The 24,653-nt window shown below is 34.8% G+C and overlaps 1 protein-coding gene across 2 annotated transcripts in view; it reads right to left on the bottom strand.

Annotated features, from left to right (window-relative positions):
- ADGRB3 (adhesion G protein-coupled receptor B3) overlaps window positions 1-24,653 on the bottom strand; it is a 754,183-nt gene that overhangs the window by 144,936 nt on the left and 584,594 nt on the right. For both annotated transcript variants that reach the window (XM_054491608.2, XM_054491609.2), the window contains exons 16-18: window positions 7,179-7,305; window positions 5,465-5,568; window positions 1,370-1,472 (exon numbers count right to left, since the gene is read on the bottom strand). In XM_054491608.2, the coding sequence (XP_054347583.1) occupies window positions 1,370-1,472; window positions 5,465-5,568; window positions 7,179-7,305 (334 nt within the window). The remainder of the gene's footprint in view (window positions 1-1,369; window positions 1,473-5,464; window positions 5,569-7,178; window positions 7,306-24,653) is intronic.

The raw sequence follows: 24,653 nt of genomic DNA, 5'->3' as shown, positions 1-24,653 counted from the left end.
AACTTTGCCAAACAGCATGAAACAGTTTTAAAAGCATATTTTGTACTGTGGATCATGCAGTTTTCCATAGTCTAAGGGGAGGTATAACTCAAGAGTGTTTGGAGAGTAAAAAATGACAGAAAAGGAAGAATGTTTTGTGAAAAAAACTTAAACTCTGAGCTCTATCTAGCTGGCTCTAGCTTGACTTTTTCTGGTTCCTGATCCCGGTAAATAATTCCTACTTCAGAGGAAAGGTCTCTTTTTCTGGGTGGAGGTTGAAGGGCAAGTAGTTAAAAAATTGGGAATAAGTATTAACCAGTGTATGAACATTTCTAAGAGATCTGAGGCCCAGCCCAAGTGAAATCAGAATCACTTAAAGCAGCCTCCTAGGTCATATCCAGACCTAGAATTGGGCTCTTTTGGTGGGAATCACCAGTCTCAGGAACGTAGGTTAGCAAAATAAACAGACTATCCATTATCCTTGACATTAATACATGTCCTATGAATATATAATACATGAAAAGAACCTATCAAAGTGTATATGATTATTTTTAAATGATGGCTTATGGGAAAATTTTTAATTATTCGCTTTAGTATTTGAAAATTAAAAAGCTGAAAAATAACAGGCCTGAAGGCATGTGATCGATTGACAAATAAGTTATCAAAGTGGTGTTTAACAGAATCCTTTTGAGGCAGGGGTAAGTTAACTTCAAATTGCTATTATGGGTTTCTTAAAATACATTTCAGAATAGTAAAGACAATCATTTCTGGGGGAAAAAACATGGTCATTCAACTCATAAATTGGCTCATTCATATAAACAAAAAATATACTTTTACATTCTGCTAAGTATCAAAATACCTTTAGGTTAACCAAAAATTTTGAAAGGCATAAAATCTAAAGTAGCTTTCATCTAACACTCTCTTCAATTATTGCCTATGGATATTTTTCAGGTGGATTTTCAAGAGAGATGTTACACTTGTAAGCAATTTATAGTTACCTTTTAGGAATCAATATGTTAATAAATTAGACCAAAACAAAAGCCTTCTATCCTATTACAATTAGATCTTATTACAATTAGACTAATGAATCAAAATATGTGTTTTTGATGTCCCAAGGCTTTGAACTCATAAAGCTTTGATATAACGTTTAATAAACATACATTTTTACTCTTATGAACAACCTCTCAACCCACAGGGAATTAAGCCAAGGGTATACATTCTGAACTGGAATAGACAATGTTTTTATTCAGAAACCAGTAAAAAAATTTTGCTTTAAAATATAATTTTGTTAGAAGTTCTCCATTTTAGAATGAATGTTTAGATTATCAATAACTAACTATATGCCAAAATATAAACACACAAAAAGAATCAGAATAATTACCAGTGATACCTTATTATGTGTCTGAGTCTGTCCAACCAGTATGAGGATATTGGATGAGATGATAGACAGGCAGAAGTTAATTAGTATTATGGATCTCTCAGAGCGTATGTACCTAGCCAGAGAGAGAAAAGTTAACCAACTTTAAAATCCAACAGAAAGATGAAGAATTCTATATTGTGCAAACTGATGGCATCCATCTGGAAAAATAAGTACTGTAGCACGGGAATATTTACAAAAATAAAAAATATAAAAATAGTTTCTAAAATAAAAAATTACTTTTAGAGACCCAATTTTACAGTGGTATGGCATGTGCAAGAGTCCTTTAGAATTTTTTTTTCTTAGACATTGGTGGGACAGTATGGCATTTCTGATAGAGCCTAAGTTGCCCATCTGTTGTCATGATACACTTTTTTTTTAACTAAACATATAAAGCCTCTTGGAAATATATCAATTAGTATAATACCTTTATATATGTGTGTGTGTATGTGTGTGTGTATGTTTAGCATTATCATATGAATCAACCAATATAAACTTTGAGAACTGAAAAGAAAAAACTCACACAAATTGTGAAGTATTATTGTTATTTACTAGAAGGATACCATTACTTTCATGAAACTGTGAACACTTTTATCCACCCAAGCATTTGAGTGTAATTAGGCTGTTACTCTTTATATTTTTCCTGAATAATTGTTCAAAAAAATGAATCTTTATTTCTAAAAATAAATCCAATCCATAAATGATAATTCACTATTAGGCTGGAAAATCACTTGACATCTGCCATATTTTACCCTTATGAAGAAGTGTTTATATACAGTCTGTTATATAGTTGTTAAGTGCACCAAGAATGTAAGCCATAGAGAAAACTGCTCAGAATCAAATGTTCTACCAGCTGTTTACCCTGAAAGAGTAACAGCTATTTTGCTTCACTGCATTCTGTGGTAAATCACTGAGTGACAGTAACAAAAAGACACTGTTGTATTTGCTGTGTGTTTAGGCCCATTCAATTTGTATTGTAACGTGGAATCACATTCCACAGCAGGCATGAGCTTTTCTATGCAGTATTAGACAGGAGTGCCAATGATCTGGAGGCACTGTGGGAGGTAAAAGTCTGTCAAACTTCTCTCTCTGTCTGTCTGTCTCTCTCTCTCCCTGTCTTTGAGGACTATCAAGGTAGAACCCCCACATTTTATCACACATTTCCAAAAAGAACACAAAAGTAAGAATAACAATAAAATACACAAAGGAGTTTTTGTAATGTAAAAAGAAATTCCCTTTGGTCACAAAACAAACTCAAATGGGACTAACTTAGATCAAATCTTAACACAAAATGGCCTCAGGGTTGCTGAACCTTGTTCCTGTATCATCAGTGGCAAGCAATATAATAAACCACACACTGAGATGCTGAAGACATCGTCAACTATTAAGTTGTCTCTTTTTTGTGGGTGGGGAATATAATATAAAAAGTTAAGGGGCTTCATAAAATTAACCCTTTGTTTGAAGTTAATGGCTTCCATGGAAGCACAAACACACAGATGACATTATGGAAAGGGTTTTAGTGAAACTTTTTGTTCTGTAAATAGACAAAAATATGATAATGAAATATCCAGAATTGACTAGTCTGAAGTTTTTATATGTTTCTATTTTTATCAAAACTGAGCCCTATTGTTGCCTTCATAATTGCTATGAAATGTGTCAATTTTCACAAATTTCTTTACCATGTTAGATTTTTTAAACAAAATTTAAGAATGCTTTATGTTAATACAGTGATGACAAGGACATGCTTCATTATTTTTTCATGTAAAAATGTAACTCTGCCAAACTTATCTGTAGGTGAAGAGAATATAACCTAATGTGTTAAATTTTTGGTGTACATTTCTGATGAACTACATGCAACACCACCAAATTTAAAAACAACCTATTATGTATAAAATACTTGAGAAGCTTGTACACATTACAACTCATTAGAAATCAAAATTTCTAAACTTTTTACTTAGAATAAAAGGTGGTAGGAACCTAACATGCTTTTAGCATACAGTAATATTATACAGTACACAATGTATACCCTACATGTATAATGGCATCCTTCTAGTAAGCAAGGATAGTACTTTACAATTGTGTTGGGTTTTAAATTTCAGTTCTCAAAGTTTCTATTGGTGTTTCTGTAGGCGCTTATAAACTGCATTTAATTCTTCATGTTATCAAGATTCACTTAATAATTCATGGAGTCTTGTCACTTCTTTCAAACTACTAATATTATTTCAATTCTATTTGTAGAGAATGAGTTGATGACCACTAACTTTTAGGGATTTAGATTTGTGTTGTTTCTTGGTACTCTCTTCTGTAATTCTCAAGTTCATCTCAAGTGTTAATAGATCCTTTGAATTGTTTTGGTAATTCTTAGAAAACTATTGTAGTAGTGACTTTCTTGAAATTTCTGCATTAAAGAAAACTTTATTATGGACTAATTAACTGTATGTTTCCTTGATTAAATGTACACATCACCTATTCTGACAATGTATATGCTAGTGTTAGTGATATGTATTGAGGGATAAAGAGAAGGTGGAATTGGTGCCTGAACCCTAAATGCTGATGAAAGGAATTTAGTTCTAAATACTTCAGTGAGCATGAATTATGTTATTACTGTGATTACCAAATTCCTAGTCTTTAAATGCTGCCTCATTTTTGCACAACTGTTATCTAAACAATTGTGGTAGAGGAAGTTGTCTACTTTTCAATGTTTATCCTTCTTGCTTTTGCATTACTGAGACAATGTCTGCTTGAGTGAGCCCTGAACCCAAGATTCTGCTGCCTACAATGTCATGTTTAAACTAAGCATTTATTTCATTTCCTAGAGCTGGACATATTTTATCAGATTGTCCCACTTTGTCAGTATTTCTCACTACTAGATAATTCCTTCACCAGAAGGAAATATTTCTATAATGTACCAGTGCTAATGGGTCAAGAGATACATAATTTTTACTTTTGTTTGAAGCATAAAAACTCTTCATAACTTTGACAATTTAAATATCTGTGACAATTCTTGCTCTCGAAAGGGTAAAAATTATAATGAAGAACAATGCATTTTCTTAAAAGAACAAAGTAAAGTGGTCTTTTTAAATAAAATTGTAATTCATTTTTCAACTGAATGTTTTTTATCTTAAGTGAATAAAGATTAAGATTTCTGAGGCAGAAACATCTACTTTTGCAATTCTAATATTACAAACATTCTGAATATATTAGGTAATTTTCTATATAATCATATAGTTAAAAATATTTAGATTATTTTTCAATAATAAAAATGGATATAAAAATGTTTAACATTTAAAAATTTTAAAATCCACTAGAAAAATCCAGTACTTTGGCCACATGGCTATGTATTTTATCAATATGTGAGTAGACGATAAACTTCACAGGTCTAATTCTTAGTAACACAATAAAAAACAAGTCTTTAAAAATACTAGGCTTTCATATATCAGTAGATGTGATTTCAACTACTGTAGAACAAAATTTTTCAATAACTTCCCCTTGTTTATGTATTTTTATGACTTCTTTTAATCAATTTGTCAAAGTCTGACTTCTTGGACACACTCAACCAACAGGCGTTTTCTGGAATACGTTGGTATTATGTTAGTGCTTTAATATCATAGAAGAGTTCACTAGTTGTCTGGGACATACTGAAAGCATGTGTTTGAAACTTAAGAACTTGAGATCATATTTTTATAACAGATAAATTAATTTGACCATATCAGTTAGACTCACAGCCTCCATAGCAATTGGGATAAATAGAAACCACATATAGATTGAACTTGTGGTGTAAGAGTACTATGCTTGGGGTAAGCAACTTGTTGAAAGCTACTAGCATTTGAAATGAGAATAAAAGTTTATGTGTGTACTGTTTATTTTCTTAACTCAGGCAAATATACAGGAAAATTAGGTAAACACAATTCATTTATTATAGCTCAATCACACCAATTATTACTCTGTTTTAAAAATACTGCTTCCAGTAAATTAAGAAGACAGGAGACATATAATAATTATCACATTCCTTGATTTAACTATGAACAACTAAGCATTGCATTTCAAGTCTATCAATTAATCACTTACCTCCATAATGCTGCATAGACAACTGCTAGGGTAATCAAGGCCAAGCAAGAAAGACCACTGCCTACTATTAGGGTAACTGAAGGTGTGCCAGAGGATTCCATGATCTGTGAATTAAACAAAATAAAAAAGAAACAAATTGGTTTTTAATAAATTAAAATAACTTGTAGACTCAGCAAAGCTAACCTATCACTCAAAAATAGCCTATATAGTTGTCTTAGTTACCAGATAGTTACCCATGAATCCACTCTGTTCTCACATTCTCAACCTCTAAAAATACTAATTCCAGCTTCCCCCTCTCTCCCACTGTGAAGTAATAAAGTCATTAGAGTTTTAAATGGTGGATTACGGAAAATTACATCCTTATAACTTTTGAAAATCAAGACCTAAAACTGCAACTTGGTCAACATTCACATGTTAAATTTTCTCTAGCTAAAATTTGGAGCATCACTCATTTTTCTTTAACTAACTGCTGGTTAGTCATTTCACAATATGATTCTTGGTAAAATTTATCTAGATGCTACTATTTACAACTCATTATGTTACCTATATCTGGTATATAGATATTGAAGATTTTTCAAACTTTCTGACTTTTTGACAGCTTTATTCTAAGTCAAGTATTCTCACATTTAATTGTACTTGCTTGGCCTCTGAGGGTATAGAAGAAAATCAAACGTCAAATTTAAAACCTTCAAGTATAGTTTGTGATTTTTTTTAATGAACAAAATATGTGGAGATAATTATGACAATGCCAGTATCAGTCCCTAAATGTATGACCTTGAAAAATAAGCTTTCTATCTTTTAAAACATATATAAAGATTACATGCATTCACTGACCTGGAAGATTTCTTTACTTGGACACTTACATGACATTAATTAATTAAATTTGTTGGTTTTCATATTGTTAACATTGGGAGTTTGAAGGAACACACTTTAAGCGTGTTCTAAAACCTCAAATATGCACATCAAATTATATTAGTTTTTTGTCATCAAAATTAGTAAGAAGAGTGATGCTTATTTAGGCCAAATGTAGGCAGAATATCACATTTACCTGAATAATAATTGTTCAGCATTCATTCTGAGTTATATTTCCTCAAAATACAATTGATGAGAATATTATTTTTCTTTCAGACAGTTATGTACAGCTGTCTCAGAAACTATTTTTGAAAAACTATATACTATTAAGGAATAATTTTACAGTTCCTGACAGCCATGCTTTCATAAAAACTTCATTTGATTAACATATGTATTTATTTATTTATATTTACATCCAAGGATACTTCCAGAAAACCTGTACTGAAAATATCCAATGCAGATATGCAATGTGTTTCACTATAGTGTCTGGGGTCTTCATTCTACTACTAACAATACCCTCTCAAATTCCCCAGAACATCTTTCCAGCTTTAAAATAGAGGTTAAGTTGACAATTATTTTTATTTGAAAGTTTGCAGCATATTAGTAATATGATTGGACTTCATCCTTGAAACTACACTGCAGAAATTTCAAGTTAGAAGACATAAAATTGAGTAGAATTTAGTTATAGAATACCAACTAGAATTCATTCCACCAAGCTACTGTAGCTAAGGAGGAGACGAACCCAATTTTGCCACCCTGCAACATTTTCCATTTCCCCACTTAAAATGCAGTTCCCTGGAGAAACACTAGCCACAATGTCCCTGCCTTTGCATTAAAGCCGTGTTTTCCCTTTGTTACTTACTATTTCTCTAGGTTGCTGAGCCAAAATGGCGAAGGTAGAGAGACGATCACATAAGCATTTCGTATGGGATGCATCGGTAAGCACAGTTTTACATCCCTGGGTGGACCACGTTCCCAAAGACTCGTTCCTGCAAAGGGGAGTGAGGAGGGAGGAAATCGGGATAAATACGCCTTATAGCCAAATCCGTAAAGAAGAAAATGCAGTTTAATTGAGAGAATCGTCTACTGTAATTCCTGTACAGGAAAAAAAAATCTACTTGTTGTTGAACAGGATGTAATTTAGATGCATCTCCAGTAATGCAAAGCTAGAGTGGGAAAAAGCAAGCAGGCGGCGGTGCGGCGTGCAGAGAGCTGTCCAGCGCCGGAGGTGCTGAAACCGGGACTAGCTCTGTCCGGCCCTATGCGAGGAACAGCAACGGCAGCGGCGGCAGCACGAGCAGCCGCCAGAGCATTGGCAGCCACTTCCTATGCTCATCGGATTGTTTCAAATACTCAGGGTGTAAAGAGGCTTTTCATATTTTTCTACCAGCTCTGATTCCCGTCCCATATTTTGGACCATAAATGCTGGCTTTTAAAATGCGGATTTCTTTGAAAAGCCTGACTAAAAGGTTACATAGCTTGGATTGGGTGATAGGATCTTCTCCGCTGCTGGTTAGGGATTTTTCCTCCTTTTAGAATAGCTGCTGTGAAAATTTCACCCTGGAAACGGGAAGCAGCAGCAGCGGCATCAGCTGGTTCCGACTCTCATTGCCTTTGCCTGGTATCCAGGGGAGGGGTGGGTTTCAGACATAGCTTCCTACTCCACACTTCACTCAGTCCAGCTCGCCTCTGACGTCCTTGACATTTCTTTCCCTCAACTGCTTCTTTGCCCTGGGGCAGAAGCATTAAGCTAACCCCAAGTCCGCTAGAACATTTAGAGGAATAACCCCACCCCAAAGTCCAGTAGGAGTGGGGAAGAGAGCCTGGTTCAATTTTCTCTTTGGTGTAGCCATTTAAAATGCTAAAGCATATGGTTTATTTCCCACCCCAGCAGAACAATAAAAATGGTATCAACCTACGTCTTGTTCGTGGCGGGGGGGATGGGGAAGAACCCTTCCACCCCCAGCAGAACTACACTACAGGAAGAGAGAAAAAGAAAAAAAATGCTATAGAGCTCAACCAATCAACTTTATTATCATTACACGTGTTCTGTACTGAATGCACCAATTGTCACCTCCCCTCCCCCAGGCATGGAAATTCTCCAGCTAGCAAACCTGTACGTGTGTGTGTTTAAATTTCAAACCAAGTTACTATCTGTGTTAAAAATTACTTCAAAACTCTAAGAGAAAAACACATGGCTTGGTGTTAATTTTGATATGGTGCTTTTGATTTTGCTTCCTCCATCTCTGAATGCCTGAAGCTATTGGGTTAAATAGGCATGCAATTTCAGAGAGATTTCAATGAGACAGGTTTCTCTGTGACAGTTGAACTTCCAAGTTGAGCTACAGAATATAATTCACACTATCCTTTTTTGGTATCTACCAGCAATACATTTTTAATATTCATGATATGACATCATTAATATTTATGACTTAATATACTCTTAATTACAACTTTTTTGAAGAAGAAAATGCACTGTGTTCGAAGAGAGTTAAATAAAAATTCTACCTAACTTTACCCCAATACTTCTAAGTATTGGCCATTTTTGAATGTGTTAGGTCTCTTTTCTTTCTCATAATGTCATGCAACCATGCCAATTTTTTTAAAAAGCAGTTATATTATCAACAGCAACAGTATTAAACTCCAATTCTCCCTAACTGTAGCAGCACATCAATTTACTTCATTAGCTCTCTGTCTCTTATCTTCCTGTGACAAACAGTTAAGGCCAAATGAGAAGCATTTATCTCAGATGATCAAAACTTAAAGAAGAAAGATACACTTAAGAGAATCTGACATGCTTTAAAACATAACATCTGCATTATTCATACTGGATGGCAGCTTTAGTTTAATGCAGTATCTATGCTTTCAAGTGGAGTCCAGTACTTACACTTTTCAATTATGCAGCTATGCCCAATAAATCAATTCAATATCTTAACAAGAAAAATCTTTATGTAAATAAAATCTCTTATGAGACAAAGTTATATACTTATATCCATGTAATCAGACTTCATTACTCAAGATGATGTTAGCATCACCAAACTTTGACTGTTACATATGAAGTGTATATTCAATATCATGTTGCTAGATTCTGAAGATCATGTAAATTTTATATGACATGTTTAGAAATGTGAGTCCATTTACTTTACTCTGTACAATGATTGCATTGCTGACCTGGCCCAGCCCCAGGCAAAACCGGGAAGTAAGTAACGCTGATGTTCATCTTTTAGTCCTTCACTCACTCCAAGCATGAAATGCTTCTACTCTCACTGGGGCCTTTTTCATGCACACTTTCTCTAGGCTACATCACCTCTGTCCTTAACATTCTTTAGAACTATATTCCCTTCATTGACTTTATCTGATTAAACTAACGTACAATTGCATCTGAGTGAGTGAGTACAGCTTAATGTGCTTTGCCAAATTTAAAAGAAGATATATAAAACACAATACTGCATCTGCTACAAGAAGAGCAGAATCTAGAGCAGGTAAGTAGGGGAGAAAACCTTGAGAGGTGAGGAGGGGGGTGGGTAACCACCAAGTTCTGCATTTCATCACACCCAAGAGATAAGTAAGATGTGTGATATTCTGATGATAAAATGTATAGTTTCATTAAGCCTCTTGGTACTTTAAATCATATAAAACTCATGAGTTAGTTTTTTTAACTCACTAGCATACATATAACTATTATTACAAACTCTATAGTATGTGTAGTCTGTATTTTCAAACTTTTCATAGCTTATTCCTACTGTAAAAAATTCTTTGAAAGCATGGTACACATGTCTGATTGATTTCAGGGAGGGCTTGTAAAGCAAATTGATATGTGGCAGAGCAAATGTGAAGCAAAATAACTTCTCCATTCTACACAGAGCAAGATTGCTGAACATGTGAAGTATTCCAGCAGTCACATTATTCTTCCAATGTCATAGTTTTGCATGCTATAATAAATGTATATCTGTGCATTATTCTTAATTATGGAGTCTAGTTTGTTATCAATAGGGTAAACAAAAACAGTGAAATATACATGAAAATTAAAGATATAAGAATAACTGATGATATCAGAAGCAAACACAGAATGATGATGCAGGCATGTACATCATACTGAAAAGAACATATTTACTTTTCATAGTGTCCTATCTGGGCATTAAGTCATTTTTTTCCCAAATGGTTTTCAAATGTAACTATGTTTGCAGAAATTCCATACAACCCATTCTTTGTTGACTACACCTACATTCACCCATGTTAGCTGTTAGCTGTCACCTGTACCTCTTCTTCTCTCCATATTAGCCTGGCTAACAGAAGGAGCCTTCCTGTCCCAAGTATTCAAAAGTACATATCCAAAAACACAGAATGTTGTGAAAATATAGGACACAAAGTCTATTACATTCTAGCTTAATATTTACTTGATACCTTTCCCCAGTTTCCTAGGAGTCTACATGGTTTCTTTTTGGATCTGAGTATTTGGTTGAGTTTTTGGTTTCATGAAGTTTTAAAACATGTGTTTATGTTTTCTGGCATTTAAAATTAAAGAGAAAAGTTATCAGCTTACTCCAACGAAAAGCTATTTAGTAAAAAGACTGATAGCAAAAATTAATAGTGACACATTTCAAAACTGTTTCAAGAAATCATACTTTTGATCTTTCCAAATACCAATAAAACTAGATATTCTACTTCAATCTTCTATAAAACTGTTTATTCTCTTCATAATAAATCAGTATGTAAATTATTTATTATGAATAAGTTATACACTTTAGGAATTTTATTAACTCGGGATATTAGGAGTACATTTATTCAAAATCAAAATAGCTATAGCAGCATTTTTTTTAATATACACAAAATTTCTAACTACACTACCCTCACATTGTATGTGTACTGACAGAAAGTAATTGCTTTCCAAATCATAATAATAGTTAATTTCTAAAATTTAGGTAAATCTATATTACTTTTGGTGCATATGCCTTACCCAAATGATGATGTATATATGGCTTTTGGTATAAATTATTCTCATAATATAGAAGGATTTTTAGTTTAGATGTGAAAATGTTCTCAATTTTGAGCAAGAACACTCTTCGACGTTAGTTTCTACTTTAAAAGACATTGCAAATATTGAGAGCATTGTTTTTCCAGCAGCTGTTACTACGTCAAAATATGATGAATCATAAAATTAGAAAGTTTTACTGGAAGTAACCTTAGTGATCATCTAGCCCATTGATTTTCAACACTTAATGTACATTAAAATTACCTGAAGAGCACTGACAATTAAACCTTATGATAGGACTTGGGATATTACTTTTTAAAATGCCCTTCAGATGATTTTAGTGTGCAGTCAGGGTTGAGAACCACTGATCTTTTCCAAACACTTAGTTTTATAGATAACGAAAGTGAAGTTCAGTGAATTTAGAAACGTGTTTTAAATCACAGAGTGAGAAGCAAAGCTGGGTTTTTCATTTCCAGGTCAATTTTAATGCTAAACTTTTATTGTAATCTGTTTTAAAACAGAATGTACTAAACATGTCCTATGAAATTATAAGAAGATTTAAAGATCTAATATTGTAAACACATATTTTATGATAAAAAGAGTAACACCAACATAAAACATATATATTCACTTCATTTACTTGGATAAGATTTAGAAGCAGGTACTTTCCCATCACCAGAAAGGACAGTTGTCATCCACTATGCTGGGCCTGGAGTTAACAGCAGTTCCTTCATACCATAACACCGAGGTTCTAATTTGTTATCTAAAAATTAGCTAGTTCCAGGAATTCTCTAAACTTAGATCTTCCCCCATGCTCCTCTATACCTGTTAATGCTCTCCATTCAACACCATAATATTAGTTGATACGTTCACCTTGCTTTCTTTCATTTATAAAATGAACACTCTACATGCCATATGAGAATACTAGTGCTTTTGAGAACTATATTATGTCGACTTTGAATCCCTGACACTGTTTCTCACTTACTAGTCTTAATAATAAATGTTCAGTTCATGTAATGATTTTTTCTTTTTTCTTTGAGATGGAGTCTTCCTCTGTTGTCCAGGCTGGAATGCAGTGGTGTGATCTCGACTCACTGCAACCTCCGCCTCCTGGGTTCAAGCAATTCTCCTGCCTCAGCCTCCCAAGTAGCTGGGATTACAGGTACGTGCCACTGCACCTGGCTCATTTTTTGTATTTTTAGTAGAGACGGGGTTTCACCATGTTGTCCAGTCTGGTATCAAACTCCTGACCTCAGGTGATCCACCCACCTTGGCCTCCCAAAGTGCTGGGATTACAGGTGTGAGCCACCGCACCCGGCCCATATAATGATCTTTTACCTTTTGATGGATAACTTTTAATACTGAGTTTGATCTAGACAGATTATTTTTGTTGTAACTCATTTGCAGTCCTTTAGCATATAGCAGACATGTAATCTGAAGAGTATCAATAGCTCTTAATAGGGTCTTCTACTTGCTAGTCTTCAAACATCATTTAGTGATGAACTCTGTAGGATTTCAGCATCATGTGGTGATTATGTTCAATTCAACAGTGAGGCTTGAATCTTTACTAACCAGTCAATATGTATTTAGTGGGTGCTTTTCAAATACCAGATGAAGTAGAAGACACATGAACAAAATGTAGTTAGTTTCTTAGAGAAGCTGACAGATGACTATACACAATCTAATAATATGTTTTCTGCCTAATTAGTTCTACAAATTATCCCAGAAAATGTTGTCAGTCCTACCCTTCTATTTCAAGCCACCATCATCTCTTGTCTGGGATAGTCTCTTCATTGTGTTTCTTGCCATTTACCCTCAAGTTTAACTTCAGTAAAAATCCAGAGAGATCCTGTCAACAAATATGTAAACTCCACTAAAAATCATGTCACTCCTTTGAAAACTATCAATGGTTTTTCTGATCTCACTCAGAGTAAAAGACAAAGGTCTATTTATAATGGTCCTTATAATGGTCTACAAGGAATTATACTATCTGGTCTCTTACTGGCTTCCCACATTCATCTCCTAACACATATATATTTGCCCACCACTTCCAACTGCTCTGAGTTCCTTATTGGCCTTTCTTGGCATTTTGTGCTAGCTATTCCCTTGGCCCAGAATGCACTCTTCAAAAATATTCACATTACCTGTTTCCTTACATTATGTAGGCTTCTGCTTTTATGTCATCCTATCAGAGATGTTATCACTGACTATCCATCAGTAATTTCTCATCCGTAGTAGGTAAAAAATGGCTACAAATTATATTTAACACTTCCCATCAAGAGATGGAGTCTATTACCTCCTCCTCTGAATCTGGATACATGTATGGTGACTTGCATTGATCAAAAGAAGGCAGTGGAAACGATGTGTGACTTGTTAGCCTAAGCCTTAAGAGGTCTTAACGGTGTCCACTCTTATCATCTTGAAGTGCTGCTATTATGTGAAGTAGCTCAGGCTAGCCCTACTGAAGATGAGAGACTGGCACCAGCCACTAGACATGTTAGCGAGGTCATACGTGATTATCCAGCCCCAAGTTAAACTTCCAGATGGCAGCCTCTTTAATTATATCAGATGAAACTAACTGGCTGACCTCAACCTAATAGCTATGCCATAACATTTAAATCAAATAATAATGATTGTTGTTTTAAGCCACTAAAATTTGAGGTGACGTTATAAAATAGCTGATACACAATACAAGCACTTTCCAAGTGCCCTTTGCCCTTACTCTGATCTGTTGTTGCCCATTGCACTTATCACAGTTGATGTATTATATACTTTCCCATTTGATTTTTGCCCATCTTTGCTCACTAGAATGTACATATCATGAGGACAGGTATATTGTTATGTTCACTTTGGTATTACCTGATTCTAACACACTGCTTGACACATAGTCAGTGCTTAATAAATATTGGTTGAATGAATATCTGTTAAAGATTTTGATTTGATATAGTTGGAGTTTCCTACATCATTCATTCATTCATTTATTCCACAAATATTTATTCATCATTAAATATGATGCAGGTGCTGTGCTAGGTTATTGTGTAGACATATTAGATTTCTACTTGGCCACTTTTCAGAGCTCGAGAGCTTCACTGGAAATTATCTCACAGGTGTAGTGTCACTGCTGTTGTGTCATAAAATACACATTAAAACCAAGAATATGTCACTCTTGAGGTCATGAACATTACTTACAAGAATGGTAGCACCAGTGTTATTGCCAGTAACATCTTTTTTTGTTGTTTTAAATTGGAAATAGTGAGCGTAGAAAGGAGTATGGTAAGAAATAACATTAAGGAAGCCAATCTACTGGGTTATAAATATGTATAAGTATCTTTACAGCATGATTTATTAATAATTAAAGGTTAAAATATGCTACCTGCCATCATTAATTAGTCAACAGGCAAATCATCATCACACTAGTGAAAATAGCTAATTTATTCAGGGTCCAGTCAGTGTTAGGTGTTGTGGTGAATAACACACTTAAAAAAATTTCTTACACTAAATACCAAGGTAAATATTATTGTTATTTCCTCTATAGGAAAATGGATAAATTAAGCTCCCAGATCCACCCAGGATCATGAGGGCCTTACAGATGAAACAGCCTAGAGTCAAAAGTTGCCTGGATATCTCAATTTCTGTAATATAGCCATGCAAGCCCTGGACTGCCTATCTTTGGTGGTGTTATTTTATGTTTAAAATAAATAAATGGAGCCCAGAGGTTGTGACTTTCCTAAGGACATCCACCCGGTAAAGGGTTGTGCCAGGAATTGAGCTCAAGTATGACTCCAAAGCAGATTCCCCTTACCCTGTTCTCTCAGTGAGGACTAGACACAGTGAGAGAGCACGGCCAAAGTTAGGAACATACAGGAAGAGTACTCAGAAATGGTGAAAGAAAACTAGGAATTAATATCTCACAGAAAATAAGTGGAGAGAATTTCACTAAAAAGTGATTGATCAAAGGTCAAATAAGAAAATAAAAATATGAAGCTTGAGATGGTCACTGTGGGCATGGAGCAGGCCATTGAGCCATTAAGAGCCTTAGGAAGAATAATTTTAGCAGAGGGGTCAGATATAAATTAGATTGCTAGAAGTTAGAAAAAGAAACCTTGTGATATCAAAGAGTTTATCAACAAAAGTGAAAAGACTGAATGCAAGTCAGATAGCACAAAAAATTATATTTTTGTCAAGTATGCTTTTACTTTGAGGTGGGGATCAATCTCCCAACAGGTTACAATGCAGATCAAAACAGTCCAGGAGACAGAGACCATGACAGGATGTAGTGATGATGAGAAAATAATCTTATAATTTGATTCAGAATAATGATGAGAGTGTTAATATTAAAAGGAAGGAAAGAGAAAGTATCTTATATTGAAGTTGCAAGGGGAAAAGCATTATTGATCTCAATGAGATGGAAGAAAATCCAAGAATAAAGTTTAATTTATGTCATTTTAAGTATTTTTTTCTTAGAAAATTTCAAAACATTTGCTTCAGCCATAAAAAAACGGCAGACATTTTAAAAAAGAGACAATTTGAGGGAATAGAAATGGAAACTTGAATAAAACTGAAGAAGAGTACTGCTATACACATTAGTTCATGGATTAATTATACGTGATGTATTTAATAAAACAACAAAATACATTTTAGTTCTGTATGTAACTAGATTAAGAAAGATTTCCAAGGTTGTTCTTGGGTGTAGGTAGGGGAAGATCCTAAATTATTTTTTCTCTCATTTCTTTTCAAAATACTTTAAAATGCCTCGAACATTGATCGTTTGTTAATCTAAAAGCCATAAAATAATTCATTCTGTTTGTATATTTTTTTCCTCAAAAAAACTGTTTATCTGGGCTAGGAACCAATTTTTCGCCTAATATAATTTGCAGCAGTTGAGATGCACAACCGTGAAAAAGCAGTATTATTTAACTAAAATAGAGCACATTTAAACATATGTTACTTTCTACACTAGTTTTCAAGTGATCTGGACAAAAAGCCACTCCAGAGATTTGACCGGACCATTGTAAAATTGTAACATAGTGCATCCAAGATCTCACCAATTTAATATCAACTAGCTCACTTCCTGACTCTAATGGCTTTCACTTCACAAACCTTTTAAAAATGATTAATCTCAAATATCATACATTTAGAAAAATACACATGAAAAAGCATGAAATATATATTGAAAAAATAATTAAGAGTAATTATCTCAGGGTGACAAATTATAGGTATTATTGTTTGCTCTGTTATATTTTTATACTTCTCCATTTTTCCAGTGTAACTATATTACTTCTGCAATCTGAAAAAAAAAAATTCTTTTGAGATTCAAAAGAAAAAGGCCAAGTGCAATGGCTCACACCTGTAATCCTAACACTTTGGGAGGCTGCGGTGGACAGATTACTTGAGGCAAGGAGTTCGAGACCAGCCTGAGCAACATAGTGAAATCCTGACTCTACTAAAAATACAAAAATTAGCCAGGCATGGTGGTGCCTGCCTGTACTCCCAACTACTTTTGAGGTTAATGTAGAAAGATCGCTTGAATCCGGGAGGTTGAGAGTGCAGTGAGCTGAGGTCATGCTACTGCATACCAGCCCCTGAGTGACAAAGTGAGACTCTGCCAAAAAAAAAAAAAAAAAAAAGAGAGAGAGATTCAAAAAAATTATGTAAAATAATACCAAACTAACACAGGCAGCTATTTATATTTTACACCTTTTTTTCCTTTCATTACTTTTGAAATTATAATTATGGTGTGGCTTGGCTATACCTGACTGAGTCATGCTTTTGGCATGGGATCATGGGTTAGCTTGCTTTCTAAGTTAAAAATCTGAGCACATGCCTGCAAGCCTATCCCAAAATGGAAGGATAGTGCTTAAAAATAACTGTTGAGACATCAAACTGAGATATCAATTAAGGGTTAAGCTTAATTCACTAAAAATTCTGCTTCATTAGTTCTGGGATGGGGCCAGGAATATGTGATTTTGATATCAGAGTCTTTAGTTTCAAAAAACAGAAATTTTAACTCTTGAGTTAATCATACTTCAGAATTATGATTCATCATTGCCTACATACAAAATGCAAAAATAAGGGTTCACTGGACATTTATATAAACAACTATTTGAGTGAAACAATATTCTTATAATTTTGAAAATGGGAGTCCTCAGTATTAGAGGAATGTTTCTTTTTTAACTTCCTTAGTGTACTATGTGCAAGTTGGGAACTCAAATATTAGTAGCAGAGAGAAAACAGAGATGGGTGGAGTGGCTGCACGAAATATTACTATATGCAAGCACTTTTAAATGAAATAAAGAAATATGAAAAACTGGATTCAATTAAAATGTAAACTAGGAAAATAATCTGTTCACCTTAAACTAAGTGGTTCATAATCATATATGTACTAAACTAATATTAATTTTGCAACAATCCCAATATCACTCATTTGAAACTATTGAATTCTTTTTTAAAAATCAAAATCAATATTTCAGCATTGCAGTGTTCAAAGTGAAAAAGCTCATTCAATAAAAGCCAGCTGAAAATGTTTTGTACTTACTCAGTAATAGAAATAAGTACATTCACCAAATCAAAATTTGAAATAATGGCTTCAATAAATATTAGATAATATTTTCTTTTCAATGTTTTTTTCCTCTAATTGAAATTACTTTAGATTTATTTGTGATCAGTTTCAAAAAGCTTGCCATTTTTCCACCTTTTTACATGATCTATATGATCTATGAAATAAACATCTTTGTCCTGCATATAATCTTTAAGTTGAATTTTACTTTTAAATTCCAGATGTGATAAGAAGAAACTTGGCTTCTACACAACCAGAGTACTGTCATCAGGACATCACCAGCCTAACCTGGAATCCAGTGTGCTCATTTATAAAATTAGCCGTTGCATGCTCTATCCACTTTATAGGAATATCGTGTTGATAAAAGTCAAGATAATGAATATTCTGGACAATTATTTATTTAGTGGTTGTATGGACAAGGCATTATTAGTAGGGATAAAAATAATTTCTCTACAAATTGAAAGTTCTATATAAGTACAACATATTTTCACGATGATCACCTGTACAATTATTTTTGACAAGAAAGCCATGTCAGAGTGGTTAAGTGACATGAACAAGATTATCCATCAAGGATTATCCCTCTTATGTTGGCACCATAACATTTCCAGGTTTGAGAGGAGCATACCTGAGCCCAGATTTGGAAGACTCAAATTTAAGAGAAATAAAATAATTAATGTATTTCATGAAGAAATAAAGAAATTTAATGAATTGATTTTCACCATGAATTTCTTTTTTTCTTACTGTTAAGATTTTAAGAAGTTTAAATGGAACTCTGGATAACCAAATCTTTTGGGATCAGCTAAACCACATATTGTTTTTAAGTCATGGGTGGCCAGTAAAATATGAACAGAAAAATTATATGCTACCAAAGGGAAGAATTCATATATTCTGGCATGAAATGCAAAGAATGTAATCTTCCTATCTTCTAAACACTACCATTGCCAAGAAATTATCAGTGGAAACCTTCCACTCAGAACAACTTCTTTCGAAATTATGAGTATTTAAAATAAGTGCCCTGAGAAGTATAGTCAAAAAGAACCATATATGAAATTCCATAAAACTAGTGATTTCTATAAACTTCTGGCTTTGGGGAAATATGAAGATGAACCTCTTTTGTAAGAGGACATGAATTACACACTGCCTATAAAACAGTAAGATGTTAGGTAAATGAGGGAAGAGTAGCTGCTTCAGTTGACAAGCGTTCACAGAGGAAGCACTGTCCTAAGGTTCCAGAACACCCTGTATCACCCACCTGGCCAGACAGTCATTTGCCAGACTACTCACTGTTTTAGCTACATGGCAACTACACCAGAGAGTAGCAGTGGAAAAGCAGTAGAAGTCTGTGCTTACTTCCTCAATAATAGCACATGCAGAAAGGATAACAAAGAGGAAGGAGTGTCTTTAAATGAATTTCATAGCATGGCATTTCTTAAATACAGTGCAAGTTGATATTTAAATTCCAATAAAAGATCTGAAAGGACAATATTCTTTTATGAACGTATGGGTAGATAAAATTAAGGCTTTTATGATGCTGATTTAGACACCCTAAAATACTGACTATCATAATTTAAAGAATAGGAAATTTTGTTTTAACTTCATACATTTGAAAATTTATATAAATGTTTTAGCGCTTCTTTTGTGCTAGGGACAGTACTACACACTGGGATTGCATAGATTAGAAGATAAACATAGTCCCTTTGCTCAAGTGTGGTGTGGAGACAAACATACAGCTTGTCCACCGACAACCCCAATTAAGAAATCTGAAACCTATAACCCAATCAGAAATTGTAGGGTTGTGGATAGTGATTTAGTGATAAAGGGGTGTGGATAGTGATTTAGTGATAAAGGGGAAGAATGCATCATTCCATTTCTCAAAAAGCTTGCGAAATATGCATTGCCATGTATTTAAATAAATATATACTCTATCTTCCTATCATACTGTTACTCCTTTGAACTGTTACTTCTTAATATGTTAATAAGGGAAGTGGTTTGAAATTTCTTGAAGGGCAGCGCTTAACCCTCAATGGCGTAATTAACATTTTAATGAGCAGTGAAGGCCTTTCCTGTTTTGGATCTGAACTGTGTGTCTCCTGGGTGGATCTCAATCTGTTGAGCTCAGAGAATGAGGTGATTCTATCTTAGTGAGATTTTAAATAGCAATAGATCATACTGGCCACAGTTTCAGCCTGCTGCTGCTCTCTCCTTTGTTAGGAAAGTTCACTTGTATTCTAATGTACCACATCAGAGTACAATGACTACTTTCAGCTCTGGTTTCTTTTTTGGTATGCGCAGAAACTGTACACATAACAGTCATAATCCAGGAGTGGCTAATTTTTAGTAACTGACCAAGTAATTGTAAATTCTCCTTATTTGCAAGGTACAGTAGCTAACTGCTATTTGGAGACACAACAATTTGCAGAAGAAGTATTGGATAATGCTTGTAATTTAATTATTTGCAAATCAAGCTTTGCCTAATACACCAAAGGTACTAAATGTCTTCATTGGAGACAAGTTTGAAAAGGTCATTAAAAAGCTATTTGTTTTGAGATTTCAGAAAGCAAAGTACCTAAAAAAAATGGTCTAATGGACAGAAAAAAAACTTTTATTCTCAGATAAAATCTCCCAAAAATATTAAAAACCAATATCCTTATTTTCATTACTAGGCAAAAGAAGAAAAAAAAAACTGTCATGAGAAAAATTTCTGTGGGAAAGCTTCAAGCATCTTAAAAATGAGGCTTATAATGGAAAAGCCTTCTCTGTCATAATTAATATAGCATCACAAATATAAAACCCAGGCTGCTTCTCCTGTCTTTACAACTCATTTTTGACTACTGCAGACCCATTGACACTGATTTCTTGGTGATAAGAATGCATAGCTCAAGTTTTCTCTAAGATGTGAGGGTTAATAATCCACATAGATATTGAAGTAGTTCAACCACTACTTTAAATTTTGCTTACTGATTCAGTCATAAAACCAAGGACACCACGCACGTTTACCTGTGAGTTACATAATCTTTTAGCAAAGATTTAGCAAAGTTGAAAACTCTAGTTGTGTTCCTTGTGTCCTTCAGCTGTTTTTCTCTTACCTACATCCAAGAATATATACACATGTATATATGTACACACACATACACACACATATATACCTATATACACACACACGTATAGAAAGCATAGAAATGTCTAGCATATTTAGTTGATTGGTTTTATGAAGAATGGTTGTCATATGGTGACTGTTACCGATATAAAGTTCATCTGGAGAAGAGGACTCCAAGTTCTACGAAAAGAATCAGGCTTCAATACAATGTTCCAGGATATAAACAACCAATTTTTGTAGCCAACTATCTAGGATACACAGAAAACCCTAGGAATTCCAAACTTTTCCTAGTGAAAAAACATTGAGAAAGACTGGTACTAAGACTGTTTATTCTCAGGGTAGCACATAAAATTTACTTTACTAACAGCAGAATTTTCATCTTTGCAATTTCAAGATAAGGGAACAAACTACCTATGTTCAAATTTCACTAACTTAAGCTATCCTATATATTTTCAATGTCCTAGAGTTTAACTGTGGTCACTCCGAGAGACAGACTCAGATTTAAAGAACAGCCCTGGGAAGGGAAGTACAGTAACTACATTGTGGAGCAGTAGTTTTATATTACTAAAGTGGCTTCTGTACCTTTTTACACATGAGAGAAATACTGACAGAAATTTATGGCAGGTCCAAGTGAAAGTGATGATATTCCCTGAAATAAATGCAGTTTTGAGAAAATATTTAAGAACTCAGTTGTTGTACAGAAAATCCATTGTGTATGACCCCATAAATTCTCATTGGCTCCGATTTTGTCTACTGACTACAACTTTCATTATCTTCCTAAGGTATCTTTACCTAATTAGGCTCATCTTGCTACCAGACTTGCAGAACAAAGCCTCCTATAAAAACAAACAGATTCTCTATAGAAAGTCAATCACAAAGAACAGGAACAAGAAGAACTTACTTTTTCAGTCCGCTGGGTATATTACAGTAGGTAGGTGTGATTTCTCTCAGGCTGTTAATGCAGATGTCCTTAAAGTAACTTATCCTATGAGTATCCCTAATAATTAGATTTTCTTTCATATCTTACATGACAATATAGAAAATACTATTGTTCACAATTATGCACCTTCTCTTTTCTTCTCCCTCTTCCCAGAGTGTCAAAGTACAGGCTGAAGTGATTCCTGTTTATATATCCACACTGGACAGAATCTGCCAAGGGTTACAGTTTATATAAAATTATGATGTGAGTGGGACATTATAGATGGAAAAATTTTACTAATGGAGTCTAAGATTGGACTGTTATTTAAAATGTGAGTAGCTCCTTTTGGTACCAGAATCAGTCCTGACGTTAATGGGTTCAACATATTCAACTTTACATACTTATAGACCACGTTGGAGGAAAGGTTTCATATTAATATAAGAACGACTTCTTTTTTTGTCTTTTTTTGCAATGTAAGGCAGGCTTGAAAGATTTTGACTTTTTTTTTTTTTTTTTGTCAGCTGGAGATAAGGCTTTTACATGTTCACCAGAAGATGTTAATGTTATATGCAAAAAGAAGTATATCTCAAGACCTCCCAGATATGAGAGGCTTGCATCCTTATTTAAGAGTGAGGCGAGCTCCTCATCACCTATACCATACTCATTTCATTTTTTTTAAAACTGAATACCTGTCTATCTAAAAAGCTGGGGAAAAATGCTATAGTTACATTACTGTTAATTCTGTCCAGTTCACATCTCACTCTCAGATCTACGTCAGGGAGGACTCAAGGACAGAAGCCTCTTCAATCTGACTGCCAAAGGGGCTGTGAAGAGAAGCAAATCAGGGTTTTTAATCATCCTATAGCACAAAGGAGATAACGTGCTTACATCAAATTATGAATCTCCCATGGCATCTTTCAGGTAAATCTAAGTCCCTGCCCAACCAGAGTTGAGACGTGCTGCAGCCCATGGGGCTGGGCGACACCCTGCTTCCTTTCCTTGCAGCCAGGCCACCTTGAACAGAGCACTGCATTCTTGCTGTATCACGCAGCCTTCCTTACCAGCCATGTTACTGAGCTATAGATAATTTATGACTGCAACACTCAGAAATAAGGGGCAGAAAAGCAGATGCTCAAGGCCAGGTTTTGCCAGTTTTATTCTATGTTGCCTATCACATCATAAAAATCTTTTTTTTTTCTCCCATGTAAGTTTTATTTGCAATCATTATACAGATTTATCTTAGAGGCTTGGGGTAAAAAGGGCAGTATCTCAGACCTTTCCATCAGTACAAGTACTGATAAGAACTCTCTGCTTCTTGGTGACTACTGCCAGGACCTCAGCTCAGCCTCCAAATGACCGACTATTAACAAGGACCACACTGTCTTGTCTCCAGAGTCACCTTTATTTAAGACTCTTTTGGGTGAGGCATCTGCACCACCCACTCAGGACTCAAAGAAACTGAAGGTCCCTTTTCTCACATTCATTCAGCTGGACTTGCTCCAGAATGGCTGAAAGGAAACCTGATGATTTATATATCCCTATGGCTTCAAGAATAAGAATCATGCCTCCTAAGTGTCTTTTCCCTTTTTCCTCAATAAGCCCCTTCCTGGTTTCTGGACAAGACAGGTTGCAGGTAGGACAGCATTCAGGAGTGGGAGTTGTGTGGGCAGCTCTGTGCCCTCTTCATCTCCAAACCTAAAGGCATGCAGTTCCTCTCTTTATCCAGATTGACAGATTATTTCATCATTCCACTGAAGACCACCATTTAAAATAAACAACAACACCACTGGGGCCCCATGTCCCTGAAAGCTAATCACTGTCATTCTACAACCAATGGTCATCCTCTTTCTAGTTATTCTGTCCAAGCCAATTCTTTCTGCCTTGGGGATTTTCCAGAGCTCTCTAGGCTATTTTTCTGTTTCTCTGGAACTGAACCCATCGGGCTTCATTTACTGTGTTCTTGGAATGGCTTTGCTCTGGAGATAGCCCAGTGTTCCCTACCTCCTCAGGTGGTTCACAGTGGATTCTGTGGTTCAGGACCTTTTCACATTCCTAGTTTTACCTGTGGGTGTTGCTCAGTGTTTAGTTCAGCATTACTTACATTTGTGCTTCCTTTCTCCTGGGCCCATGGCAACAGGAGTACCCTCTGATAACCCCAACCAGGCCCTGTAGGTAACTTTTCCCTTAACAAGGTGTTAAAAGCCCTTCAAATTACATTACTTAGCTTTTTGATAGAAACCTTGATCCTAAATCAGTCTTAGGTAAATTTTCTCACTAATTCTAGGTATTCAAATGCAAGTGGCCCCAAGCAATAGTCTTTAGAGATGGAAAGTAGTTCTGTTTAGACCTATTAGGGTCTTTCAATCAAGTACATTCTTTAGCCTAGGGCTTTTCATCCATCCATCCACTTAATAAATAAAGTGCCTACCTATTGTCAGGCAACTACTAGGATTTGGGGAAGGTGAAAATGACACTCTGCCACCAAAACCATTATAATATTTAAAATAAAGTCAGCATTTAGTAGCAGCCAAAAAATATGCTGTGTAGGATATACACTTATTTAGATTATAATCTCCTATCCCAATGGAAGACGAAAAACCATCTTTGTGTCCTAGAAAGTAGTCAAGGTAGATAGGAGATTTGAATTTATATTAACTATCTATGTCAGCTGTGGAAAAGATTTAAAGGAGTTAGCAACATCCAGTTTGAGGATCATGAGGGCCTAAGAAATTTATTTCATTGTGTGGAAGACAACCACCCACCCTTCTCCTCCTCTAACAAGCCAGAGAAATT

This window comes from Pongo pygmaeus, chromosome 5, assembly GCF_028885625.2.
Source record: "Pongo pygmaeus isolate AG05252 chromosome 5, NHGRI_mPonPyg2-v2.0_pri, whole genome shotgun sequence".
Taxonomy (NCBI): domain Eukaryota; kingdom Metazoa; phylum Chordata; class Mammalia; order Primates; family Hominidae; genus Pongo; species Pongo pygmaeus.
Note: the sequence above shows the minus strand (reverse complement) of the source record. Positions and strands in the feature narration are given on the sequence as shown.